This window comes from Convolutriloba macropyga, chromosome 1 (genome assembly GCF_964194025.1).
Source record: "Convolutriloba macropyga chromosome 1, txConMacr16.3, whole genome shotgun sequence".
Taxonomy (NCBI): domain Eukaryota; kingdom Metazoa; phylum Xenacoelomorpha; order Acoela; family Convolutidae; genus Convolutriloba; species Convolutriloba macropyga.
This window is the reverse complement of record NC_134468.1, coordinates 53,633,537-53,656,048: the sequence shown is the minus strand read 5'-3', so window position 1 is coordinate 53,656,048 and position 22,512 is coordinate 53,633,537. Positions and strand designations below refer to the sequence as shown.

Below are 22,512 nucleotides of genomic sequence, written 5' to 3'. Positions count from 1 at the left end.
TGAGGGTTTTGTGACGCTTTGCAATATTTCATGAGTCACGTCCAGGCTTGAAAAATTTGAGCCACAAAATTGGATCCGAATGAGCACATTTTTCTCCCGTGAAAGAGCGAGTGTAAGAGCGAAGACAGTGAAGTTCCAATTTAAGTCCTCTTGTATTTCATAATTTTTCCCACCATTAAATTTGGGGTTCAGATTGGGAGAATGGGAATCGTGGAATTCAAATTTTACGCTCATGGTTCCTTCGAAAACATTTTTCAATGCCGGAATAAACTATTTTCCACTTCCACTACACTATTGTACCATAATGCTACGTAAACCTAGAATTTTTTTCACAAAGCGCGAAAAATTTCAAATAATACAACAGTCTGAGTTTAATTTAGTTTTTAATAACGTGTCATTACGTTTTAAGCTTTTTAGAATATCTAGTATTCTATTTGTACAATTTCCACACAAAATTGAAGCGACATCCGGGTCAATTATTCGACTTTCTAACAAATTTTCTCACAGAATTGTCTTGGTAATTTTGCATCAAAATTGTACATGAAATTTTGATTGGATTTAGACCGTGACTTTTGATCACCATTTAAGTACCTCCCTTTCCTTTTCTCTGAAGGAAAAGGTTGAGTTTTTGATTCAACTAAAGGAGCAAAATCTTGTTTAGGAATAAGGTCTTGAAAAATCCTTTCTTTCGGTATTTTTTAGAATTTCGAAGTAAAGTAGACCCGATAGCTTCTAAGAACATCTAAGAAAGTTTTCAAACCTCTGATTGTGTTATATACCAAATCATAAGTGATCGCTTGACCGACTTCAATTTTTGGTATTAATTTCAAGCAAAATGGTTCCATTTACTCGAAGATCTTGCACACCTCCGCAAGAGATCACGTGAGACTGTTTAAATTTTTGCTATCATTTACATGCATGCATTTTGTGTACCAGATCGATTTTAGGTTAAGTTGCTATTAGTTTTCGTCCATGAAAGTAGGACGAGCTTAATCGCAACAGCTTGTCAAAAAGTAAAAGAACAAAACAGCTTAGATTCTTTTCTGTGTAAGCGCATTTAATGAGAATAACTCGCTTAAAACTTCACAACTTCATGTCTCTGTTCACGCTGTAGCGCAAATTAAGTCTTCTGAGCAAAAACAACACTTAAATGGAACAAATTGTGCTGTATGTAGCATTTTTGTACTATAGTGTGTTACCACTCGTAATTCTTTTGTTTTCAACTTGTTTTCGTACTGCTATTTACGCGTGAAAAATGGTGAAATATCGTTAATAAAATGTTCTTATACCCACTGCTGTCCTCAACATTTTTGAACAGTGGAGACCTCGACCCAGAAAGTAGAGCTGATAGTCTTTATTTGGAATTTTATGGATGTTAGTAGTATAAAAAAGTGACTAGAACCTCACCGGAGGGGGGGGGGGGACGGACACTTTTGGAAGCCTGATTTTCTCGGCCCAACAACACCGGGGTGGGACAATTTGAAATTTCTGCGGGGTGGCCATCTACAACGGGGTGGGACAATTTGAAATTTCAAATTGTCCCACCCCATTGTAGATGGCCACCCCGCAGAAATTTCAATTTGTCCCACCCCGGTGTTGTTGGGCCGAGAAAATCAGGCTTCCAAAAGTGTCCGTCCCCCCCGCGTTGAGGTTCTAGTCACTCCCCCCCCCCTTTGTACCTCTGGCCAGCTCCAATTTTGTTTTTCAAAAACAAATCTGCTAATTCATCTTTCGGTTGATTGTGACGTTGTTCAATTTGTTTACAAGCTTGACCCAGTTTTTGTTGCGACTGATTGTTTGCTGCGGTGTGTGTTTGTTTGCTTAGAACAGTGATACAATTTTTGCACTGTTTTTGCCAGCATTATCGTTAAATGTTTTGTGAACAATAAAAAGTGTTCAGAGTCGATTTTTTCAATTTTTAAATTTCCTACTAAGGGGTGTCGACACTTGTAAAATTTTTTGAAAAATGGGTTCCAAAAATTTTTTCTCGATTTTTTGTCTCTAATAGACGTCAAATATTGTGAAACATGTTTTGTGAATGATAAAAAGTGTTCAAAGTCGATTTTTTTAATTTTGAAATTTTTGCCCTAAGGGAAGTGGACACTTGTAAAATTTTTTGAAAAATGGGGTCCAAATATTTTTTCTCGATTTTTTGTCTCTAATAGACGTCAAATGCTGTGAAACATGTTTTGTGAATGATAAAAAGTGTTCAAAGTCGTTTTTTTCAATTTTGAAATTTTTGCCCTAAGGTGTGTCGACACTTGTAAAATTTTTGAAAAATGGAGTCCAAAAATTTTTTCTCAATTTTTTGTCTCTAATAGACGTTAAATGTTGTGAAACATGTTTTGTGAATGATAAAAAGTGTTCAAAGTCGATTTTTTTTTTCAATTTGAAATTTTTCCCTTAAGGGGTGTGGACACTTGTAAAACTTGGGTCCAAAATTTTTTTCTCAATTGTTTTCTCTCCAATACATATCCACATCATAAAATTGTCTTTTTAGCAAGAGATAGTTTCGATCTACCAACCTCTGGTTATGGGCCCAGCGCGCTACCACTGCGCTATCTTGCTTTGCAGACATACATACTCACACACCTACACACACTCACAAAACACCTATACAAGCATAGGTACATATGTAACATAAACATTCATTAATTCAGTCGTTCATTCGTATGTACATATATAATTACATATATAAAAACTTACATAATTTCATACGAACATTCATACATACTTACATAAAAACAATCATACATAAATACATACACATATATACGTACATACATACATACATACATACATACATACATACATACATACATACATACATACATACATACATACATACACACATACATACATTACATACTCAATGATAAAAAACCCAGTTGTACAAGAAAAACAAGTTTTCACCTAAGTATGTACACAATTATGGTCATAATCACTTATGTCCGTAAATGCATACAAATTGGTGAAAACAAAAGTAAAACAACTAACCTGTTAGTAGATGTATGAAATCAATACTGATATATTAATTGGAGAGTCATCGGATCATGCCCAAACACGTTCAGGGTCACACAAATTTCCAAAAAAACTGACCAATCACAGTGCTTGATTTATTATTCAAGTTGACAACCAATCAGAGTTGAAAGATTTATAAACAAAAACTCTAAACGCTCACGTTCAGTAAACAGTAAATAATGAACACAATAGGAACAAAAGTCATCAAGCTCATTCATGAGAAAGTTTTATCACTGAGAGGTAACATAAATTATACACACATATCTTATCGACAATTATATTTCGTAGCTGCTTGTTCTTTGTTAGATCCAGAAGTTGACGGAGAAATAGCACTTAAATTTAGACCCTATGGTGGTTTCATTGGAATTGATAATTCAAGACTAGATCCTTTATTGAAACGGAGCAAAGTGCTACGACTTCATGCTGCATTGCATGACGCCGCTGGATTTATAAAAGATTGCCGAAACAAAGGCCCTGGATATGTTTACGCTTTCCGTTACTCACCAGTAAACAATTGTCTGTTTGGACACCTGACAGGAATATTATTCATTCTATCAGTGAAAATTTTTCATTCACAATTGTTTCGTGAATTGGAATGCTAGAAAATTTTGGCAGCAAAACCATAAATATTATTGTCCTCGATCTCGAAGGTTTCCAACTCAAGTCACTTGGATTCATTATAAAAGAACTCAGTTTGTGTTCCAGTTACAACGATACAATAATTTTCAAACCGCCGCTTAAATTCGCTGATTTACCCGCACACGGTAGACAAACTGTTATTTGGCTGACCAATAACCTACACGGTCTTGATTGGGACGAAGGTGATATACCTTACTGTGATTTGAAAACAATCTGTCTGAGTTTCAGTTTCCAATTCACACGAAAAATTTTTTTTGCCAAAAGCATTGAAAAGTGTGAGCTCTTCAGTAAGCTTTTACAAAAAACTGTTTATAATCTGGAGGATCTAAAGTTCCCTCTGAAGTTCCCTACTGTTATCATCATTCAAACTTTCGTTCAACAAACGATCAATTATCAAATCACTGCGCGGAACGTAAAGCAAGAATATTTTCACAGTGGACACAAAGTGATGCACAGAGAAGACACGGCAACATTAACAACTTATCTGTCAGACAACTTGAAGATATTCACTTGCTTGACTCCACTTGACGATCAGCCTATTGTAATATTCAACAGAGTTCAGGATCCCTCTCCACCAATACAGAATATTTTTTCAAGTGATCAACAGAACCGAGCGAACTATCTCAACAATAAGCCAAACACAGCACAACAACCGCGCTACAACTCGCTTTATAGCGCAGCAGCAAAGCGTTATTTTGCAACCATTACTCTTTCTCCCGAGGAGCTAGACAGCTTTAGGGCTTTCCTGCCCGTGATAGATAATTTCTATCACTTCCAACTGTACGTAAAAAATAAACAGAGAGCTCGAGAACATCGGAATCAGTTCAATTATGGCTATGAACCAAACAAACCAGAAGCCTATGTAGTACCCCAAAGAGCAGCGAATCCCACGTTGGAAGCAATGGGCGGACAAAAAAGTTCCTCAATTTAGATTGAAAAAAAACACCACCAGAACGTGAGATATCACTTAATGAGATGCCGAATGAGTTGCGGTTATATGTTTTGGAGCACCCCGAAGTTGAAAAAGTTTTCAATCAACCATCGTTTGAGGAAAATGACTCATCAACCGTTTGTTATAAACTAGAGATAAAAAGTCATATTAAAGGTTTCAATTTGTTTGAGTTCTGGTACATGAAACAGTTGCCCAGTAAATAATTCAAAAATTTAACATTTTGTATCATTCTTGTTTCAATTCACTTTTCAATTAATTATTTTCCTCCAATGAATCAAAGAGACGAGGCTGACGCCGGTATCAGTAATTTAGTCTTTGATGTAAACAACAATGAGAGGCCCCCATGGCGTTGTTGTTCAAATTCAACATTGAACAGTCCAAGGTCCGAAGTAATATTTTTTGTTCAAGTTAGTATCATTGTGTTAATGATCATTCTTTGCTTTTCTATGCTCTTTCTATTATCAGAAAGCTGTGAAGAGAAATCAATCTGGATTGCTCTCTTATCGAGTTTAGTTGGTTACATTTTACCTAACCCCAAACTATGAACAAAATTATTCTTACACATGACAGGGTATTCATGTCAATTGTAGGACCAAGTGGTTGTGGTAAAACAGAACTCTTATTTCGAATGCTAAAAGGTTCGACCTTTTATCCACGCTTTGAAAAAATTTATTATTTTTACAAAGAGTCCCAACCACTTTTCAAAGATATGCAACGAGTTATACCAGGGATTGAGTTTCTAAAATACTCAGGCTTTGATATAACAAAAAATCTATCACATTGTCTGCTTATCTATGACGATTCATGTGAAGAAATCTTCAACGATAAAGAATTTGTAAAAATAGCTGCCTCAGGACGTCATCGCAAATTACATGTTATATACGTCAAGCATAATTTGTTCCATCAAAATAAATGGTCCCGAACCATTGATTTGAATACAACACACATAATATTATTCAAGTCGCTTTGTGACATTCAACAAATTGAATATCTTGGAAAACAGTTGAATTGTCTCCAACTGATAAAAGAAGCATACAAACTAGCAACTGCGGAGCCCTTTGGACATTTTATTATTGATCTCGATCCCAAAACCAGTCAGGGTTTACGATTTGCGTCACATATTATTGGACCTAATCCTTCAATTTTTTACATTCCTTCGGAGGAAGCCGTTGTTACACCAATCACGAATGAAAAAGAAACATTTGCTTATGCTCAAGCAATGGGCAAATAGCACAAACAAGAACTCCAACATTGAATCCAAGTTTTTTAAAGACGGCGACTTCATTTGGTTTCTGAGTGACTGTGTGATGAACGTACTCTCTGGAGTTGTTCCAGTCAATAAAAAAGAACTAAAAAAATTTGAAAAAACTCTGCGTCAAATTTCAAACAGGAAAGTAGGGAAAACTGAACGGTTAAAAATAATTCAATCTCCCTCGGGCAACAATCTCATTCAACTCATAGCATTACCCTGCATTGAATATATAGAACAAAATGCATACTGAAGAATTTGTGTTAATACCTAAACAGATGTATACAAGAGAACAACCTGACGTCTCTCAATTACTCAGCAACAAAAAAATTCACAATCCAGCCAAGCAGATATCGCTTCTCCAGAGAAACAAGTCACCATCAGCTCCTTCTGCCTCGCAACAGGATACAGAACAACAAACTGACGCCTCAGTGGATGATAGAAGTACGATAAACGAGTCTATGGCGAAATCATTTACGACAGACAACACATCGAATATCAAAAAAGGAGTGCTGAATGATATTAGAACCTTGAAGGGGATAAAGTTTGAAAGAGCGAATACAATACTGGACATAATAGGGGAATCAGATTCTGTGTCCTTGGACTCATCAAAGAGATTGCTTATTAATGGTACAAATACAGAAGTTCTTGCTGCTACATTTCTTTACAATTTACAGCAAACCACTTGCAAACTATCTTTCGAACAATTCAGTGTATTAACGCATCTCGATATTGGGTCGCATTTGACTTGTAATACCTACGCCAAAAAGTTTCTAAATTTATCATCTGAAGAGAGACTGCAATTTTTGGAATATGAGTCGGACAAAGAAGTTGCTTCAAAATCCCAGCGAAAGAAAACAAAAGCTTCTGACAGAGACCAGAGAAACTTTGAAGAGCCAGAAAAAGAAATCAAACCAACCATCCCCTGGGAGAATTACTTCCTATCAAGTTAAACAGTTAGACAAATTGCACACTAAAGGCAGTGCTGCATTTGGTAGCATTGCTGACTTGAAGGAGGCTAGCGGTTTCACCAGAGGCAAAATTGTTCGCTATCCTCAGTCGAAAGCCCCGTACACAAAATACAGACAATTCAGGAAAAGTTTTCCCCGACTGAAAGCTGTTGCATATAGAATAAATGAAATCTGGTCTGTTGATGTTGCGTATATGGATAAAGTTGCCCAACACAACAACGGTGTAAAATATTTGTTAGTGGCTGTGGATGTTTTATCACGTTACTTACGAGTTCAACCAATGAAAGCTTTATATGCAAAAGATGCTGTTGAAGCGTTCAAAAAAATGATCAAGAAGAAACAACAAGAAAAAGAATGGACAGACAAGGGATCAGAGTTCAAAGGAGATTTCAAAAAATTTTGTGAAAAGAAAGGAATTCATTTATATACAACAGAAAGCGAAACCAAGTCGGCATTTGCAGAGAGGAACATTCGATCGCTTAAAAACATCATTTACAAATTTTTGGAAGAAAAGTGGACTTGGACATATATTGAAGATTTACCCCAGTTTGTAAATACTATAAACAATCGTGTTAACCGTGTAACCCATTTAGCACCTAATAAAGTTTTCAAAAAACATGAACCAATTTTAATATCATTAGCAATCAACACAACAAAGTAGAAACCAAAATACGAAAAAGGAGACCTTGTTAGAATTGCAAAGCACGACGAAAAATTCAGAAGAGGTTATAAACAAAATCATACAGACGAAGTCTTCACAGTATTCAAGGTTGCCACCCTCAGTCCACCAACGTACAATCTTATAGATGCAAAGTTATAATTGAAGGTAAATTTTATGAACCGGAATTAGTCCAAGTAAACGTGTTAGTTACTGCAGACGAATAAAATGAATCCCGCCAAAGAATTCACAATCGACCTAATATCTAACGCATCAATGGAAGTTTTTGGTGAAAACACAATGGCAAAATTCCGTAACCGGTTATCTCAACCACTTATTTTGGATGGAGAAGGGCAAGTAGCTTTATCTTCAATATCCTTCCCATCAAACATCAACAACGTCAATTCAAACGGGTTAGTCGTTTATAAAAACTCGGGAGTGGAACTCGACGCCTCAAATAATCGCAGTGGACACCTCAGAAAAATTCGCAAAGGCATTTACAGTAGCTTGGATCAACTAATGGATGAACTCAGGCGAATTGCTCAGTTTAAACAATTTGATTTTACTTTTGACAAAATTACTCATAAACTGGTTTTACAATTCGGAGCGAATGAGGGTTTTTCATTTGAAAACGGAGAAGTTCCAAGTATTCTCGGCTTCAAGGGTATAAAAGACAACTCGCATGATGGATACATTCATATTGGATACAAATCACACAAAACTCTAAATAGACACCAAAGTGATTTTCCAGTTGATATAACCTGTGGCTCACAATTAATATTTGTCTACATAGACGTTATAGAATATCAAATTATTGGAGACGTGAGAGCTCCTGTAATTAAAATCATTGAGACCGAAAAGCGTTTAAGAAACGGCAGCATAAACACTGTTACACCCATTCATCACAAGACATTTACAATTCTGGATTACAAGCCCATACTTTCTAACAATATTCAGAACATTAAAGTGGAGTTGAGGAACGAAGCCGGAAAACTTATTCCATTTAATGGTACAGGAAAAGTGATAGTAGGCTTAAAGTTTCAAAAAATCAAGTGAAATGGAAGCTTACTACAGCAACCAAGCATCACAGTCAATGCCACATTTCTCCGGTCATTATCGTCAAAGAGGAAGTGGCTTTGGAGCCCTCGCAGCAGGTATTGGAAGAGTTGCTTTACCATTGGCAAGAAGAATTATATGGCCCGCTGCCAAAAAAATTGGCCGAGAGCTTTTAGTGCAGGGTGCACCTGAGTTGGTTGAAGTAGCAACGAAACGAAAGTCGGCAAAGCAGGCGTTGAAAAGCATGGTTGCAAAAAGAGCCCGAAAACAATTTGGTGGTTCTCTCCATTCACGCATAACACGAGGCCGGCAAGTTATTAAACGTCGAAGACAACAATATGCTAAACCTCGAACCTACAAAAAACGTTCCACTAACAAAATCATTTCTCGAAAACCACAGCCAAGAAGAAGTCGACTGGATTTTTTCTCTCGAGTCAAAAATGCGAACTAATATTGTAATACCTTCCGAAGCCACTCACAGTTCCTTGGATTTATTTGAAAAAACCACCTTTGCTAGTCACCTTTGATCAATCATTTGAGCAAAAAACTGGACCACTTTATTCTCCCTCTGGATCATCGCTCGAATTCGAAGTTGTAGGCGATCGCAACAATTTCATAGGTTTGCAGAAAATTTATTTGGAAGTAAAATGTCGAATACAAAATGCTGATGGAACTGATTTGCGATATACCGCCGGTGATGCAACCGCAACCGATGCTGCATATTTTGTCAACAATGTTCTTCATTCACTTTTTGCCGACTGTACTGTTTCTGCAAATGGAATAAAAATTTCCTCAGCTAATGGACACTATGCTCATAAAAGTTTTATTGAAACAGAATTTTCACATGGAGCCGATGCAAAGGAAACTTGGTTAAAGTGTCAAGGTTACGAGTATGAGCCGAACCCCGCTGGTATAGCTGCAGCTTCAAGGGATGCAAGGCAGGTAGCTGTGAGATTGGGAACAAATTACTTTATATGGAAAGCTCGCTGTTGATTTCTTTTCCTGTGAAAAACATTTAGTAAGCGGTGTTACCTTAAGACTTTCTTTCCGAAGGTCGCAAGATGATTTTGTTACCATTAGTGAGACAGAGGCAAAAAAATACAAAGTTCAAATCGATGAAGCAAACTTATTTGTTAGAAAGATGACAGTGTCAGACAACGTTGTTGGAGCCATTGAAAAAACACTCCTAAAAACTCCGGCAATGTATCGCTACAATGAAGTAATAACAAAAACATTCCTCGCAACAGCAGGTCAACGCAGTTGGAAACATGAAGATATTTTCACAAAAGAACCAATAAGGCGGCTGATTGTTGCATTGTGCAGGAGCAATGCATTCATTGGAACTAACAATATCAATCCCTACCACTATCAAAAGTTTGATTTGAGTGAAATTACGGTCTATCGAAACGGGTTCGCAACAGCTGGCACTCCAATGTTAACAAATGATAACAAGCGCCTGTATTACAAGTCAATGAGTGCATTAGCTTATGTTGAAAACGGTCATGGAATACCACTAAGTGATTTTGCGCATCACTTTATAATGGTCTTTGACTTAACTAGCACGCAAGAGGCGACGCACGATTTTATTCATCCCGAACTAACAAACTCATCATTATCGGTTGAACGGAAATTTGATACTGGTTTGCCAAACAACGTTGAAATTTTTTTCCTGGGAGAAAAATCGTCTACTGTGTACATTGACTCTGCAAGAAACGTATCCAAAAATGTTCTGCCTATGAACGCATACTAATGGATGAAGATCAAATTTATATTCAAGTTCAAAAGTGCAAACATCTCAAATTTAAATTTCGAGATGTTTTTGCCGCTGACAATTATCCCCTATATTTACCAGTAAACAGTTTTATAATTGTGAATGCATCGCGAGCTGATTCTATTGGTTCACATTGGGTGATGCTTTCGTTAGCACTTCCTCTGACTGCCTATAAAGACATTTTCTCCCGCTTACAGCAATGTACTGATTTACATATGACGATGGATATTATGGAACACAGAAGAGATATTCAGTCTCCCCTGCAATCAGCAGACTCGCAACTGTGTGGTTTATTTTGCATCTATATTGCTCATTATTTCTATAGCAGTAAATTTCCTTTTGTACCAGATGTCAATGAATTGCAATTGCTAGCATTTGTAAAACATATGGAGTGAAATTGAATTAAATTTTTCTGCTAAAACACTTTTTTAAACACTAGAATTTTTACAGAACTGGAAGTTTATTAAATAGTCTGAAGTCTCTCGTACAAAACTCCTTTGTCCACTCAAAAGAATATCCATAATCTGATAGAGAGTTGATGAATGTTCACCGAGCATAAGTTGACAAAACCGTTTTATAGTTACGTCAGGAATTGGGGAAGGACGCTTGTTAGAATTTGTAGTAGTAGTAATTGTTGAAAGGACTTTTTCACGAACAGGTGATGTGAGTTGTTTTTTAATTTTTAATTTTGTTTATTGAAAGTTGATTTGATTTTGACAAATACTCCACGGCAATATGTAAGCGAGAAATAATAGCACCAAATGTAACAAAATTTTTCTTCGTAGGCAAAATGAGGAACTTGAAGCAAGTCACGAGACAAGGTGTCGCCGCAGGAGCATACGGAGAAAAAACAATATTATCTTCCGAACTTGTATTCTCAAAAATAAGATGCCAATGGCTGGAACCAAACGCAAAACCAGTAATATCAACCGAAGGCGGATGAAAACCGTATGCATGATTCTCTATTCCAGTGTCCTGTAGTTGTGGTTCTGTATCGCAAATGGTGTACTTGAAACGTTTTTGAAATTTTTGATGTATTCAGGACTATTCTCGTACATAGCCTCAACCATAGTAAGAGATTAAACTGAGTAAATAACTGGTGATTTACCTCTATGAATTATTGGGTTTTAGTTGAGAACACTGTGTAAACAAATTTTCAAGGTCGTTCTAAGGTGAAAATTCATTAATTTTTTTGTTATTTTAATTGCTTGTAAACAAATTCTGTCTAGACAATAAGTAAACAAATCAAGGCTGTCTTGTTTTTCCGAAGCACCGCAATTAAATCAAAGCTGTTGAATTTTCCCGTAGTTCTACAATTTTTAACCTGAGGTAAACTTTTGGTAGTTTTCACTGCTTGTGAACACACTATGTCTAGACATTAAGTAAACAAATCAGGGCTGTCGGAATTACCGAAGTTCTGTACACGAAAAATGGCTGTCGCAATTTCCCGAAGTTCTGCAAACTTTGCTGTGATTGGTTGACGACTCGAAATAAAATCTATTTTTAGTAACAAAGAAATTTCAACTTCATTGTTCGCATGAAATCATGAATACACTTTTGATTTCTGCAGAACTTGAGAGACATTTGTTCATCCATATTTTACGGTTCAGTTGACATTTCCTTCCGACAAAAATTAAAAAATCTCTTTGCTTCTTCCATAGTTGAACTTACCCAGTTATAACAAAATGCCTGCAAAAGATCGAAATCTACCCTTCAACTGTGAAAAATGTGGAAAATCTGTTGTAAAGGCCCATATTGCTCGCCACAGGAAGACATGTATGATGGGCACGCTTTACTGTAAGAAAAGGAATTGTAATTATGCGACAAAAAATGCTGCAGAATTGTCATACCATATTGCGAAGGCTCACGGAGCAAAAATTCGTAATACACTGAACAAGTGTGTTGTCTGTCGGAAACAGTTTCCAAGTTTCTACTCACTTCAACTTCATCGCAAAAAAGTACATCAAGCTAGCACAAAAATTGGGTCCTCAAGTACAAACCGTGTTCGTGAGATTATGCAGAAAGTTGATAACGATAGCGAGTCATTGAAGGAAGAACTGGCAGCGTGTCAGAATTTACTTGACGATATGCATGCTCAGCACGGCAGACAGGAAGTTTTCAACTTCAGTTTATCTGATTTGGACACCAAGGAGATCAATAAAAAACTTGATGAAGTTTTTGCAAACCTCAACTGTACTGCAAAAATTAACCTAGTTTTAGGGTTTCTGTTGGAAAATATAGAGACAAACAATTACCGATATTATTATCCGCATGAAAATAACTTACTGCTGGACCGAGCTTTTCTGGTAAGCAATAAAAACGATTTATTGAACCTGCAGAACGAAATTGAGAAACTTGACTTGGTTGAAACATGTACGCAAGAACCTCAAAACTCAAAATGGCGATTCACAGTAATTACAAATGTTACCGTTTTTGTAGCGCTTCTTACGAATATACCTATGGGTTGCACAGATTCGCCTCTCCCAGAGCCCCTGTTAAGGAATCCTGAAGTAAATTGTCTCGTTTCAAATGGACACAATGAACCATATAACGATAATTTGTGCTTATTCCGTGCAATTGCTATTCATTCATTTGGATCAGTAGATGTTGAACTACATGCAACTGAAATGTTTCACAATTTTATTACTGTAAGCGGTTGCGACCCTGAAAGTTTCACAGGTGTTTCCTTTGATCAAATTCCAATAATAGAAGAACTAATCAAACAAAACATTTTCATCTATGATTTTGACATTGAAGACGGTGAAATTATTGGTGAACTTGTTCGACGCAGCGTTGAACGATATGACGAAAACATTAAACTGCTTCGATACAACAATCATATCTGTTATGTTAATGATATCAACAAATTCTTCAAGAAGTTTCGTTGTCCCAGCTGTGATGTATTTTTCAACCATTCAGGAAACTTCAACCGTCACTTGAAAACATGTAAAGAACGAGTGAAAAATGTCTATCCGAGAGGTGCTTATTCTTTGCGGGAAACACTATTTGAGAAGCTTGACAACTTCTCAATCGCTTATCCAGAAGATCATACCCTCTTCAGAAATTTTGTCGTCTTCGACTTCGAAGCAATATGTGTTCAATCGGTGGAAATCAATAACACAGCGACAACATCATGGATTGGTACTCATGTACCTGTATCGGTATCAATTTCTTCAAATTTGTTGGACGAACCTGTTTTCTTATGCGAAAAGGATCCCAATCGTCTCATCATATCCTTTGTAGCTCAACTGGAAATACTAGCAGCAAAAAACAAAGCGGACTTGAGACCCAAGTTCTTGGCGGTGGAAGCAGAGATCAAAACTAGGTTGAGTGATATTTACTCTAGACTGCAAATTGTTTCCGAAACTCAACCGAATATCAGTAGTGAAACAGAAGATAGTAATGTATCTAAAAGCTTTTTACAAATCCAGCAAAAGCAGCTCCTTGATCTCCAGCGTCACTTCAACAATTATGCTGACACTCTACCAGTTTTTGGATTCAACAGTGGAAAATATGACCTAAACTTAATCAAAGCGTATCTCATTCCCCATCTTCTTAACGATAGAGATATTCAACCTACGGTAATCAAAAAGGCCAATCAGTTTATTTCTTTCAAATTCGGTGATATTCAGTTTCTCGATATTTTGAACTTTCTTGCTGGAGCAACATCTCTGGATTCTTTTCTGAAAGCATATCAATCTGAGGAGACAAAAGGTTATTTCCCATATGAATGGTTCGATTCGTTTACGAAACTTGACTGCATTCATCTTCCACCCTATGACTCCTTCTTCAGCAAACTGAAAAATCTAAATCCTTTGGAGAAGGACTTCAGTCAGTTCAAGAAAATGATGGAATCTGGAAAAGAGGAATTAGATGTTCTCCGGGAACTGGGTTTGAAAGAGAAGCCTTTATCTGAAAAAGAGAATTATGCTCTCCTTGAAAAAATGTGGATGACGGAGAAAATGACAACTTTTCGCGATTTCCTTTGTTGGTATAACAACAAAGATGTTGTACCAACTCTGCAAGCCATGAAGAAAATGATGAAATTCTACCACGATCAAAAAATTGATATGTTAAAGCTTGGGTGTACACTACCCAATTTAGCAAATATCTGTCTTCATAAATCGACTGATAGAAAATTTTACCCTTTCATCGAAGCTGACAAAGACTTGCATGAGAAAATACGAAGTGAAATGACTGGTGGTCCATCAATAGTGTTCACGAGGAAAGCTGTTGTAGACAAAACGTTCATCCGGAGGTCAAACAATATCTGTAAAACAATAGTTGGAATAGATGCTAGTCAATTGTATCCTTTCTCCATGTGCCAAGCGATGCCAACTGGACTCTACACTAGATGGGAGTTTGATACCAATCTTCAAAAGTTCAAAGCTCGTCAAAACAAAATCAGGAAGTTTGAGAACATGGTAATATCTTTCTATCAGGCAACCAGACCCGAATGTACTATTGAGAGTTTCTATATAACTGGAAAACAGAGAAAAATTGATTCTTTTACTGTGGATGGTTTCTGTGGTCATTGCCAAACAATTTTTGAAGCTCTTGGATGCTACTACCATTTCTGTCCCTGTAGGGAAACTCGACCAAATCTTAATGAGGATGAATTTGAGTTTGGTATCCGGAAACGTGAATCTGATAAGTTACGAAAGCTTTACCTGGAAAAGAAAGGATATAAAGTTATAGAGATGCGAGAGTGTGAATGGTGGGATCATATTCAGGAGAACTCCATGTTGAAGAACCACATTAGAAAAAATTTCCCCTACAAGTTACCTTTGAGCAAAGAGACACTGTTGACGCGGATACATGAAGATAAATTATTCGGATATGTACAATGCGATTTAGAAGTTCCCGAGGAGCTCCGTGAACGATTTGCAAACTTTCCTCCAATTTTCAAAAACTGTGATGTTGGAAGAGAGAATATTGGTAAATTCATGCTGGAATATGCTGAAAAAAACGCGTTATTGTTAAAACCTCAACGAATGTTGATTTTGAGTTTTAAATTAAACAATGGAATAGTCATAACACCATTATTAAAGTTTTATTTGAAGCTGGGTCTACGCTGTACCAAAATCCACAGATTCGTTGAGTATACCCCGCAAAAATGTTTCAACGGTTTCGTCCAATCTGTTGTTGATGCAAGGCGACAAGGTGATGAAAATCTGGACTCTAGCGTTGTTGCTGAAATTATGAAAATACTTGGAAACAGCTCGTATGGTTATCAGATTATGGATCGAAGTCGGCACACAGAAACTTTATATCTCAACGATGAAAAGACGCATAAAGCTATTAATAACCGTCTTTTGAGAAGATTGAACAGGGTGTCGACAGATATATATGAGGTTGAGCTTGTGAGAAGCATTGTTGAGCATCGTGAACCTATAATTGTTGGATTCTTTATCTTACAGTATGCTAAACTGAGAATGCTGGAGCTCTACTACAACTTCTTTGACAATTTCTGTGATGTTCAGGAATTTGAGGAGCTTGAAATGGACGCTGATTCTTTGTATCTGGCACTGGCTCATGAAAATCTCTATGAGTGCATTAAACCAGAAATGAGAAGAATTTGGAATGAGATGAGAAGTAATAACTGTAAATTTTTTCCGAGAACTTGTTGCGATAAACATGTAAAACATGACAAGCGTGAGCTTGGATTATTCAAGGAGGAGTTCCGATGTACTGAAATGCTATGTTTATGTAGCAAAACGTATTGTTGCTATAATTCAGTAACGAACAAAACTAAGTTCAGCAGCAAAGGACTCAGCAAGAGTGTTCTGGAAGAAAACCGTGATGGACCTTTACAGAAGTACAGACGAGTCCTGGATGATGCAGTGAATATAGCCTCAACTAACAGAGGATTCAGAACTATGAATCACCAAATTCTAACCTATGAGCAAACTAAAAAGGGACTCTCGTTTTTCTATCCAAAACGAATTGTGGATGCAGATGGAATTCATACGACGCCTTTGATGATCGAAACTTTCTGATTTTTTTCATACATTTTAACCATTTAAATTAATTGTACGCCTGTGAACATGTGATTGTAAAAAAGTTTTGTCAAGTAGATGATTCCACTGTTTAAAGTAATCATTCTTGAAGAGAAACCTGAACCGGGTTTTTAAAGTTCAAACTGAGCATCTAAAAGTTTTCTGACTAATTTCTCAAGGTGTTGACCAGATCTGTAGACAACCCTGGATGAAAATACTGCTAATATGGACCCCTTGCGACCCTGGATGATAATATGAACCCCTTGCGTACCGTAAAATAAAGATGGAAAATGATACAGAAGTGAGTTGATAAAAGTTATCACCGTTGCCTAAAAAGTTTAATTCGAAGGAGGATGTTTTTGGGTTCAAAAAAATTCCACTGCCGAGGTTTGAACCACTGACCTCCTGATCAACAGCCCGTTGCCTTAACCACTAGCCTGTCCGGACGTTACAATCTTTCTTCTTACAATCAGTTTTGATTTTGCAACAAAGGACTTCTGAATACGCGCAGTTTAGGTCGCGCAGAAAGCGTGAAATCAAGCGTGAAAAAAACCGCTTAAACAGTGACGAGACAGAATGTTCTAGAAGAAATGTAAAACAAAAATAGACGACGAAAAAAACCAAGAGCACCGCATTATAGCTACGCTCAGCTTACAGCTTGGTAGATATAATAACACAGCTTCATTTTCCAATTTGCTATCTGTTAGCTTATTCTTATTTTGTGATGCAAAATTTAATGAGAAATCTTATACATAAGACCTATAACCTATTCTAATTGGCTGGTATCTTGTTTCAAATCTTGATACGTGTAAAATCTATTACCTATCTTTGTACATTATTGTCAAAAATCAAATATCAATACATGTTAAATCTATTCCATATCTTTATACGTTGTTCTCATCACTCTAATGTCAATACATGTAAAATCTATTACCCATCCTTATACATTATGGTCAAAAATCAAATCTTAATACATGTAAAATCTATTACATATCTTTATACGTTGTTCTCATCACTCTAATGTTGATACATGTAAAATCTATTACCTATCTTTATACATTACTGTCGAAAATGAAATCTTAATACATGTAAAATCTATGACCTATCTTTATACGTTGTTCCCATAACTCTAATGTTAATACATGTAAAATCTATTACCCATCCTTATACATTATGGTCAAAAATCAAATCTTAATACATGTAAAATCTATTACATATCTTTATACGTTGTTCTCATCACTCTAATGTTAATACATGTAAAATCTATTACCTATCTTTATACATTACTGTCGAAAATGAAATCTTAATACATGTAAAATCTATGACCTATCTTTATACGTTGTTCCCATAACTCTAATGTTAATACATGTAAAATCTATTACCTATCTTTATACATGGCTGCGATAATTCAATGGTGACCAAAATGATTTGAAATCGCTATAGCCTATCTTAAAACATGGGGGTCACCACCCCCCCCCCCCCCCGGGCAGCTCCGCTCATCTATATACTACTGATGTTGTATCACTATCTTTTTAGTGGACAATTTTTTACGGTTGGATTCAGGACGACAATAGTATTCTGAACGCTATTACTTCAACCGATAAGAGGGGACTTGTTTGACAGATGCGTCGCCCAATGGGCGGCGACAATCAAAAACGATCCAAAAGTTTTAGAGGCCTCACCCAATGATATGTCGCATTCTTTGAGTCTTAAATCTTTTTCAGGAAAAATTTGGGAGCGAGAAGTAAATGAATTCCTCATACAATTTTTCAGAAAACGTAGTAGAAGTTTTTTATTCGAAATAGACTGATATTGATAAATTGATTGATTGTGAACCAAGATTTCATTAATTTGCGTGGGTACCATGGTGATTTGTGGTTACATAATTGATCGTGGTAAAACTTTATGAAAATCAACTACACTTAGAACTGATTTCGACCATGAGTTCTCTCCAAGTATTTTGTAAATTTGAAATATATTTATCCTGTTGAAAAATTTCAAAGTCACAAAAAAGTACAAAATAATAAGAGCTATAAAGTTTTAACGTTTACAAAAAATGACTTATACAATCAGTTTAGCGGATAATAGATCAAAAGCGGAAAACTGGGACAGTAAATCGAAAACTATTCCTGTTCTCACCGGCTTAAATTAAGCGTTATTTGCGATCTGGTATAAAATTACCGCACCTGCGATGTCTCTTGAGATAATGCCAAGCCTTATGGGCCCTTGTGACTTGAAATGAATCTATCAGAAACGATCGTTATACACTGTATTATAATTGAGCGCATAAGCCTGATAGGCCCATTTACAACTTGAAAGATTCCATTTTCGATAACATTCATAATTCATTAAAGAAATCAAACTGCTTGAAAATGAATATCTGAGATGTTACAAGTGGCATGAAGCTAAATTTTGTTCAACTAAGTTGATGTTAAGTTTTATTTATTTTAAGAATTAAGAGAACAAACCACGCAAATGATTTTAAATGTGATTTAAACAAATCTCAATAGATTGTTAATCTTTCGTGACGTAGATTTTTATTTTTAAGGTTGTTTTCAGATTTGTTGCAAGGTTGTTTAAACTCTCGGTAAGATATAAAAAAAGAACATTGTTAATTTCCTCTGGTAGAGATAAGAATAAAAAGCAAATGGTAAAAGAGGCAATGTAAAGTTAAGAATATAACTTTATGTAAAATTATAAAATCATTAAATTACTTAACTAAAAATTTGACCTTACTTGATATGAATTTGACTGATTTGTGAATGATTTTCTAGATCTACAAGAATTTAAACCTGGCGATTACTTCAAGTTGTCTGTTGCAATGAGAAATTTATTTTTCGAAAATATAAACGGATCAAGAAAATGTTATTTGAAAGAACTCTATCTAATTAGAACAAATTTTATCGAATTTATCTACAATATAGCGCGTAGCACAACGCTGAAATGCTAACAAACGTATCAGACTGGACAAAACCAAGAACAGACCTCACATTCAAAACCATGTGACGAACACGGGAAAAAAGCTTATGCATGCTCATTTGGATGTCGAGGGAGTTCATGTACCTTAAGGTTGCGTTTCAATTGGATTGTACAGTTTCTACAGTCTACATTCAAATAGTCTGTTTGTTTTTTTTATCGGATTCGTCGTCTCACTATCTGGAATAGTCTGACTCCTCCAGCTGCCACCAGTACTCCACACCCTCCCACTGCTGCCAGTGGTAACACAACTGGAGCAACGATCACTGCCCCCGCAAGAATGCCCCCTCTCACTGTCTCTCGCAGGACTGGTCTGTCCCGCAATAGTGTCTTCTTGCATCCTAACACACTAAAGCGACTAGTATGTGATCCGACCAGCTTCAGAGACCTGTATTCGTGTAAACAAACATTCATTCCACAATAGTCTTGTGTTATTTCATTTATAGCCAAAAATCACAGTTCGCACACGTTCCATTGGAACTTGTTTCTGCTTTCACTCGCAAGCTCAGGCTCATCTTTTTGCATTTTTTCACAAATGTGAGTCTTAATTAATCGGCTAATCACAATCATGATTCTAGTTTAATTTCATAGCCCATCAAATACCGTCCTTTTCTTTTCAATTATTTACACTACTTGCTCTGTCATCATCGTTTCCGTCAACTCTGAAGCATTTTTTAACTCCCTTCTTATTTTGTGAGTAAAAAACAGTTTATATGGGTTGCGTGAGGTCTGGCATTTGAGAAGTAAGGCGGAACTACGAACTAACTTTAGTACACCCGGGTCGAGACCGAATGGTTAACTTGTAAGAACTTGCAAGTTTCTTGCAAAAGATGGTTAACTTGTAAGATTTTGCAAGTTTCTTGCAAAAGATGGTTAACTTGTAAGAACTGGCAAGTTTTTGGAAGAAAAGCTTGCAAGGCGATGCATCGCCTTGTAAGAACTTGCAAGTTCTCACAAGTTAACCATTCGGCCTCGACCCGGGCAGTCATGTAACATTGCTTGGACATGCCCTTCGCTGGCTTTAAAATGGAACCGTATATAGTAAAATGGGGCACTGTTCAATGTGACGCGACTGCAGGCAGAGAATTATGGTCTTCTGAAAGAGGGACTAGGGTGTTTCAACTATATGCTTCAATTCTTGACGCCATTATTGCAGTGGGCGAGTGGAAAGTGAAGTGTTTTAAAAAAGCAGAGTAGTAATATGGTAAAAACTTTGTCTCTGTCAGTTAAAGAGTGAACAAGACCTGAATTTGTAGCCGCATGCGTAACAGAAGTTAGTCTTGCACTTTTGGCAGTACATGTGATCACAGCCATCACTCTTTTGATAACATGTGTGGCAACTGGGACAGTAGGTAGCATTCCTTTGATCACTTCCCTGGTCTGTCCATTTCTTCATGCTAATGTCCCCCCTCAGATACTCTTTACACGATAGTCCTCGATGCCATGGCGACCTACAGCTCGCACAGTGTTCGCTCTTGCACCTATCGCAACTGATCCGGATTTTATTATTATTTTGGTATTTGAGCTTTGGTCCATTGTAGGCGAGGAGAGTGTTGGAACACTTGGAGCACAAGAAAAGATCTCCGTCCATTGATATCTCCTCAAGGCGCTTTAGATACAAGTTGGCTGCTTGGTTGAAGAGTGAATAGTGCAGCCGCACTTTGATCTCATCCTGGTGCATACGCACAGTACAGTTGGGGCACTCGATGCAAATTGTAAACATGTGTCGCAATTGCACCTCAGAGGCCAAGTAATTCGCCAGACACTCATTGCAAATACTGAAATTGCAACACATTCTAGGCACCAGCAGTCGTATCTGGTTGCAGACACCACACTCGGACTCTACCGCACTCCAGTTCCTGTTCAGTTCTCCTTTCCTGTCACTCACTGATTCTCGGCATAGATTGAACACGTCTTTACCGAATTGAAGCTCAATAAGGCTGGGCATGGATGGTGAGTGGAAAGCAGGGCCCGTGGGGAACTGAGATTTGTAGTGTGTTAAGTAGTTGCGCAAGAGGGCCTTTAGAGCGGCCTCGTCGCTGGTCAGCAGAGCGTAGTAGATGAAGTGGGAAAATGGTGCAATATCGTAAAAGGCTTCATGGTGTCGGCCTCGAGACGCAGAACTTGTGAGAAACCTAAGTGAGCGCTTGAAATGAATGGCTGAAGTGGCGAAAAAGTTGTCAATGCTGATATTGGCCATTGGGTGTTGGGCTGCCGTTGAAGTGGAAGGTACCAGATGATCAATTTGATTGTCATTCTGTCTTATGAAATCCTCTTTGTGCAATGATGATGATTCGAAAGACTCTAAAGTGGTTTCAGAACTATCGGAGTCACAGTCTGAAAATGATTGACGATAAGTGTCTTGTTTCCCAACAATGTCTGCCATATTAATATCCAAAAGATTCCGCAAAACTTACTCAATTGACTCAAAAGAAGATTTAATGCAACTGCTACTGTTTCGTAATATTTCAAGAATGCAACTTAATTGTTTTGGCAGAAATATCTTGATGCGATTGGCTATGATGTCATGTCTTTTTATATCTCATGATTTAACTTGTTTGCTGATTGTTGCAAAACACTTAAGACAAATTTAAATATTAAATGTCAAACAAATAAAACGTATAGCGTCCAAAAATGAATAACTTTAGCATTAGTGATTAAAATAGTGTGTAAGCCAAAATTAGTAGCTTATGTACTTCGCGATCTATGATGCATGGTTTGCAACACTTTTCACGAGCGGTCACTATACAAATGTCTAGGTAAAATTACCTGCAACGTTTGCAGGTAAGAAAAATTGCAGGTAACATTACCTGCAAAATTACCTGCAAAAAAATGATCAATTCAAATTACGTTACCTAAATTTTACCTGCAAACTTAAACAACAATATTTTATTAAGTATTTAGGTTTTGACGTGAAAAAGAAACATTTAAAAACTCTAATTCAAGTTTAGAAAATATTCTTCAATGGAATATTAGAAGGATACAAAGTAGGATCGGATCTACTCTCTTAAATCCGCCCCTTAGTGGGCAAACTATAAATTTACGCCCACGGATTTGAAAAAATTAGTTGCAATGAAAAATTAGTTGACCTGAAAAAAAGAAGGCGACGAATTAATTTAAATGTCAACAAGGAGGCTTGGTAATGTGCGTACGCACATAATGTTCCGACCCCGCTGAACCACATTCTGGACTTAATTGGCTACCAAATGATGAAGAGATA

General features: G+C 36.8%; 1 protein-coding gene across 1 annotated transcript; it reads right to left on the bottom strand.

Moving 5' to 3' along the window:
* Positions 1 to 19,164: 19,164 nt before the first annotated feature.
* Positions 19,165 to 21,777, bottom strand: LOC142340347 (E3 ubiquitin-protein ligase RNF217-like). Its single transcript, XM_075390924.1, has 2 exons — positions 20,537 to 21,777; positions 19,165 to 19,680 (listed from the first exon to the last, which is right to left on the bottom strand). Exons 1-2 carry the CDS (start codon positions 21,676 to 21,678, stop codon positions 19,449 to 19,451), a joined length of 1,374 nt encoding a protein of 457 aa, XP_075247039.1. The 5' UTR covers positions 21,679 to 21,777; the 3' UTR covers positions 19,165 to 19,448.
* Positions 21,778 to 22,512: the final 735 nt, after the last annotated feature.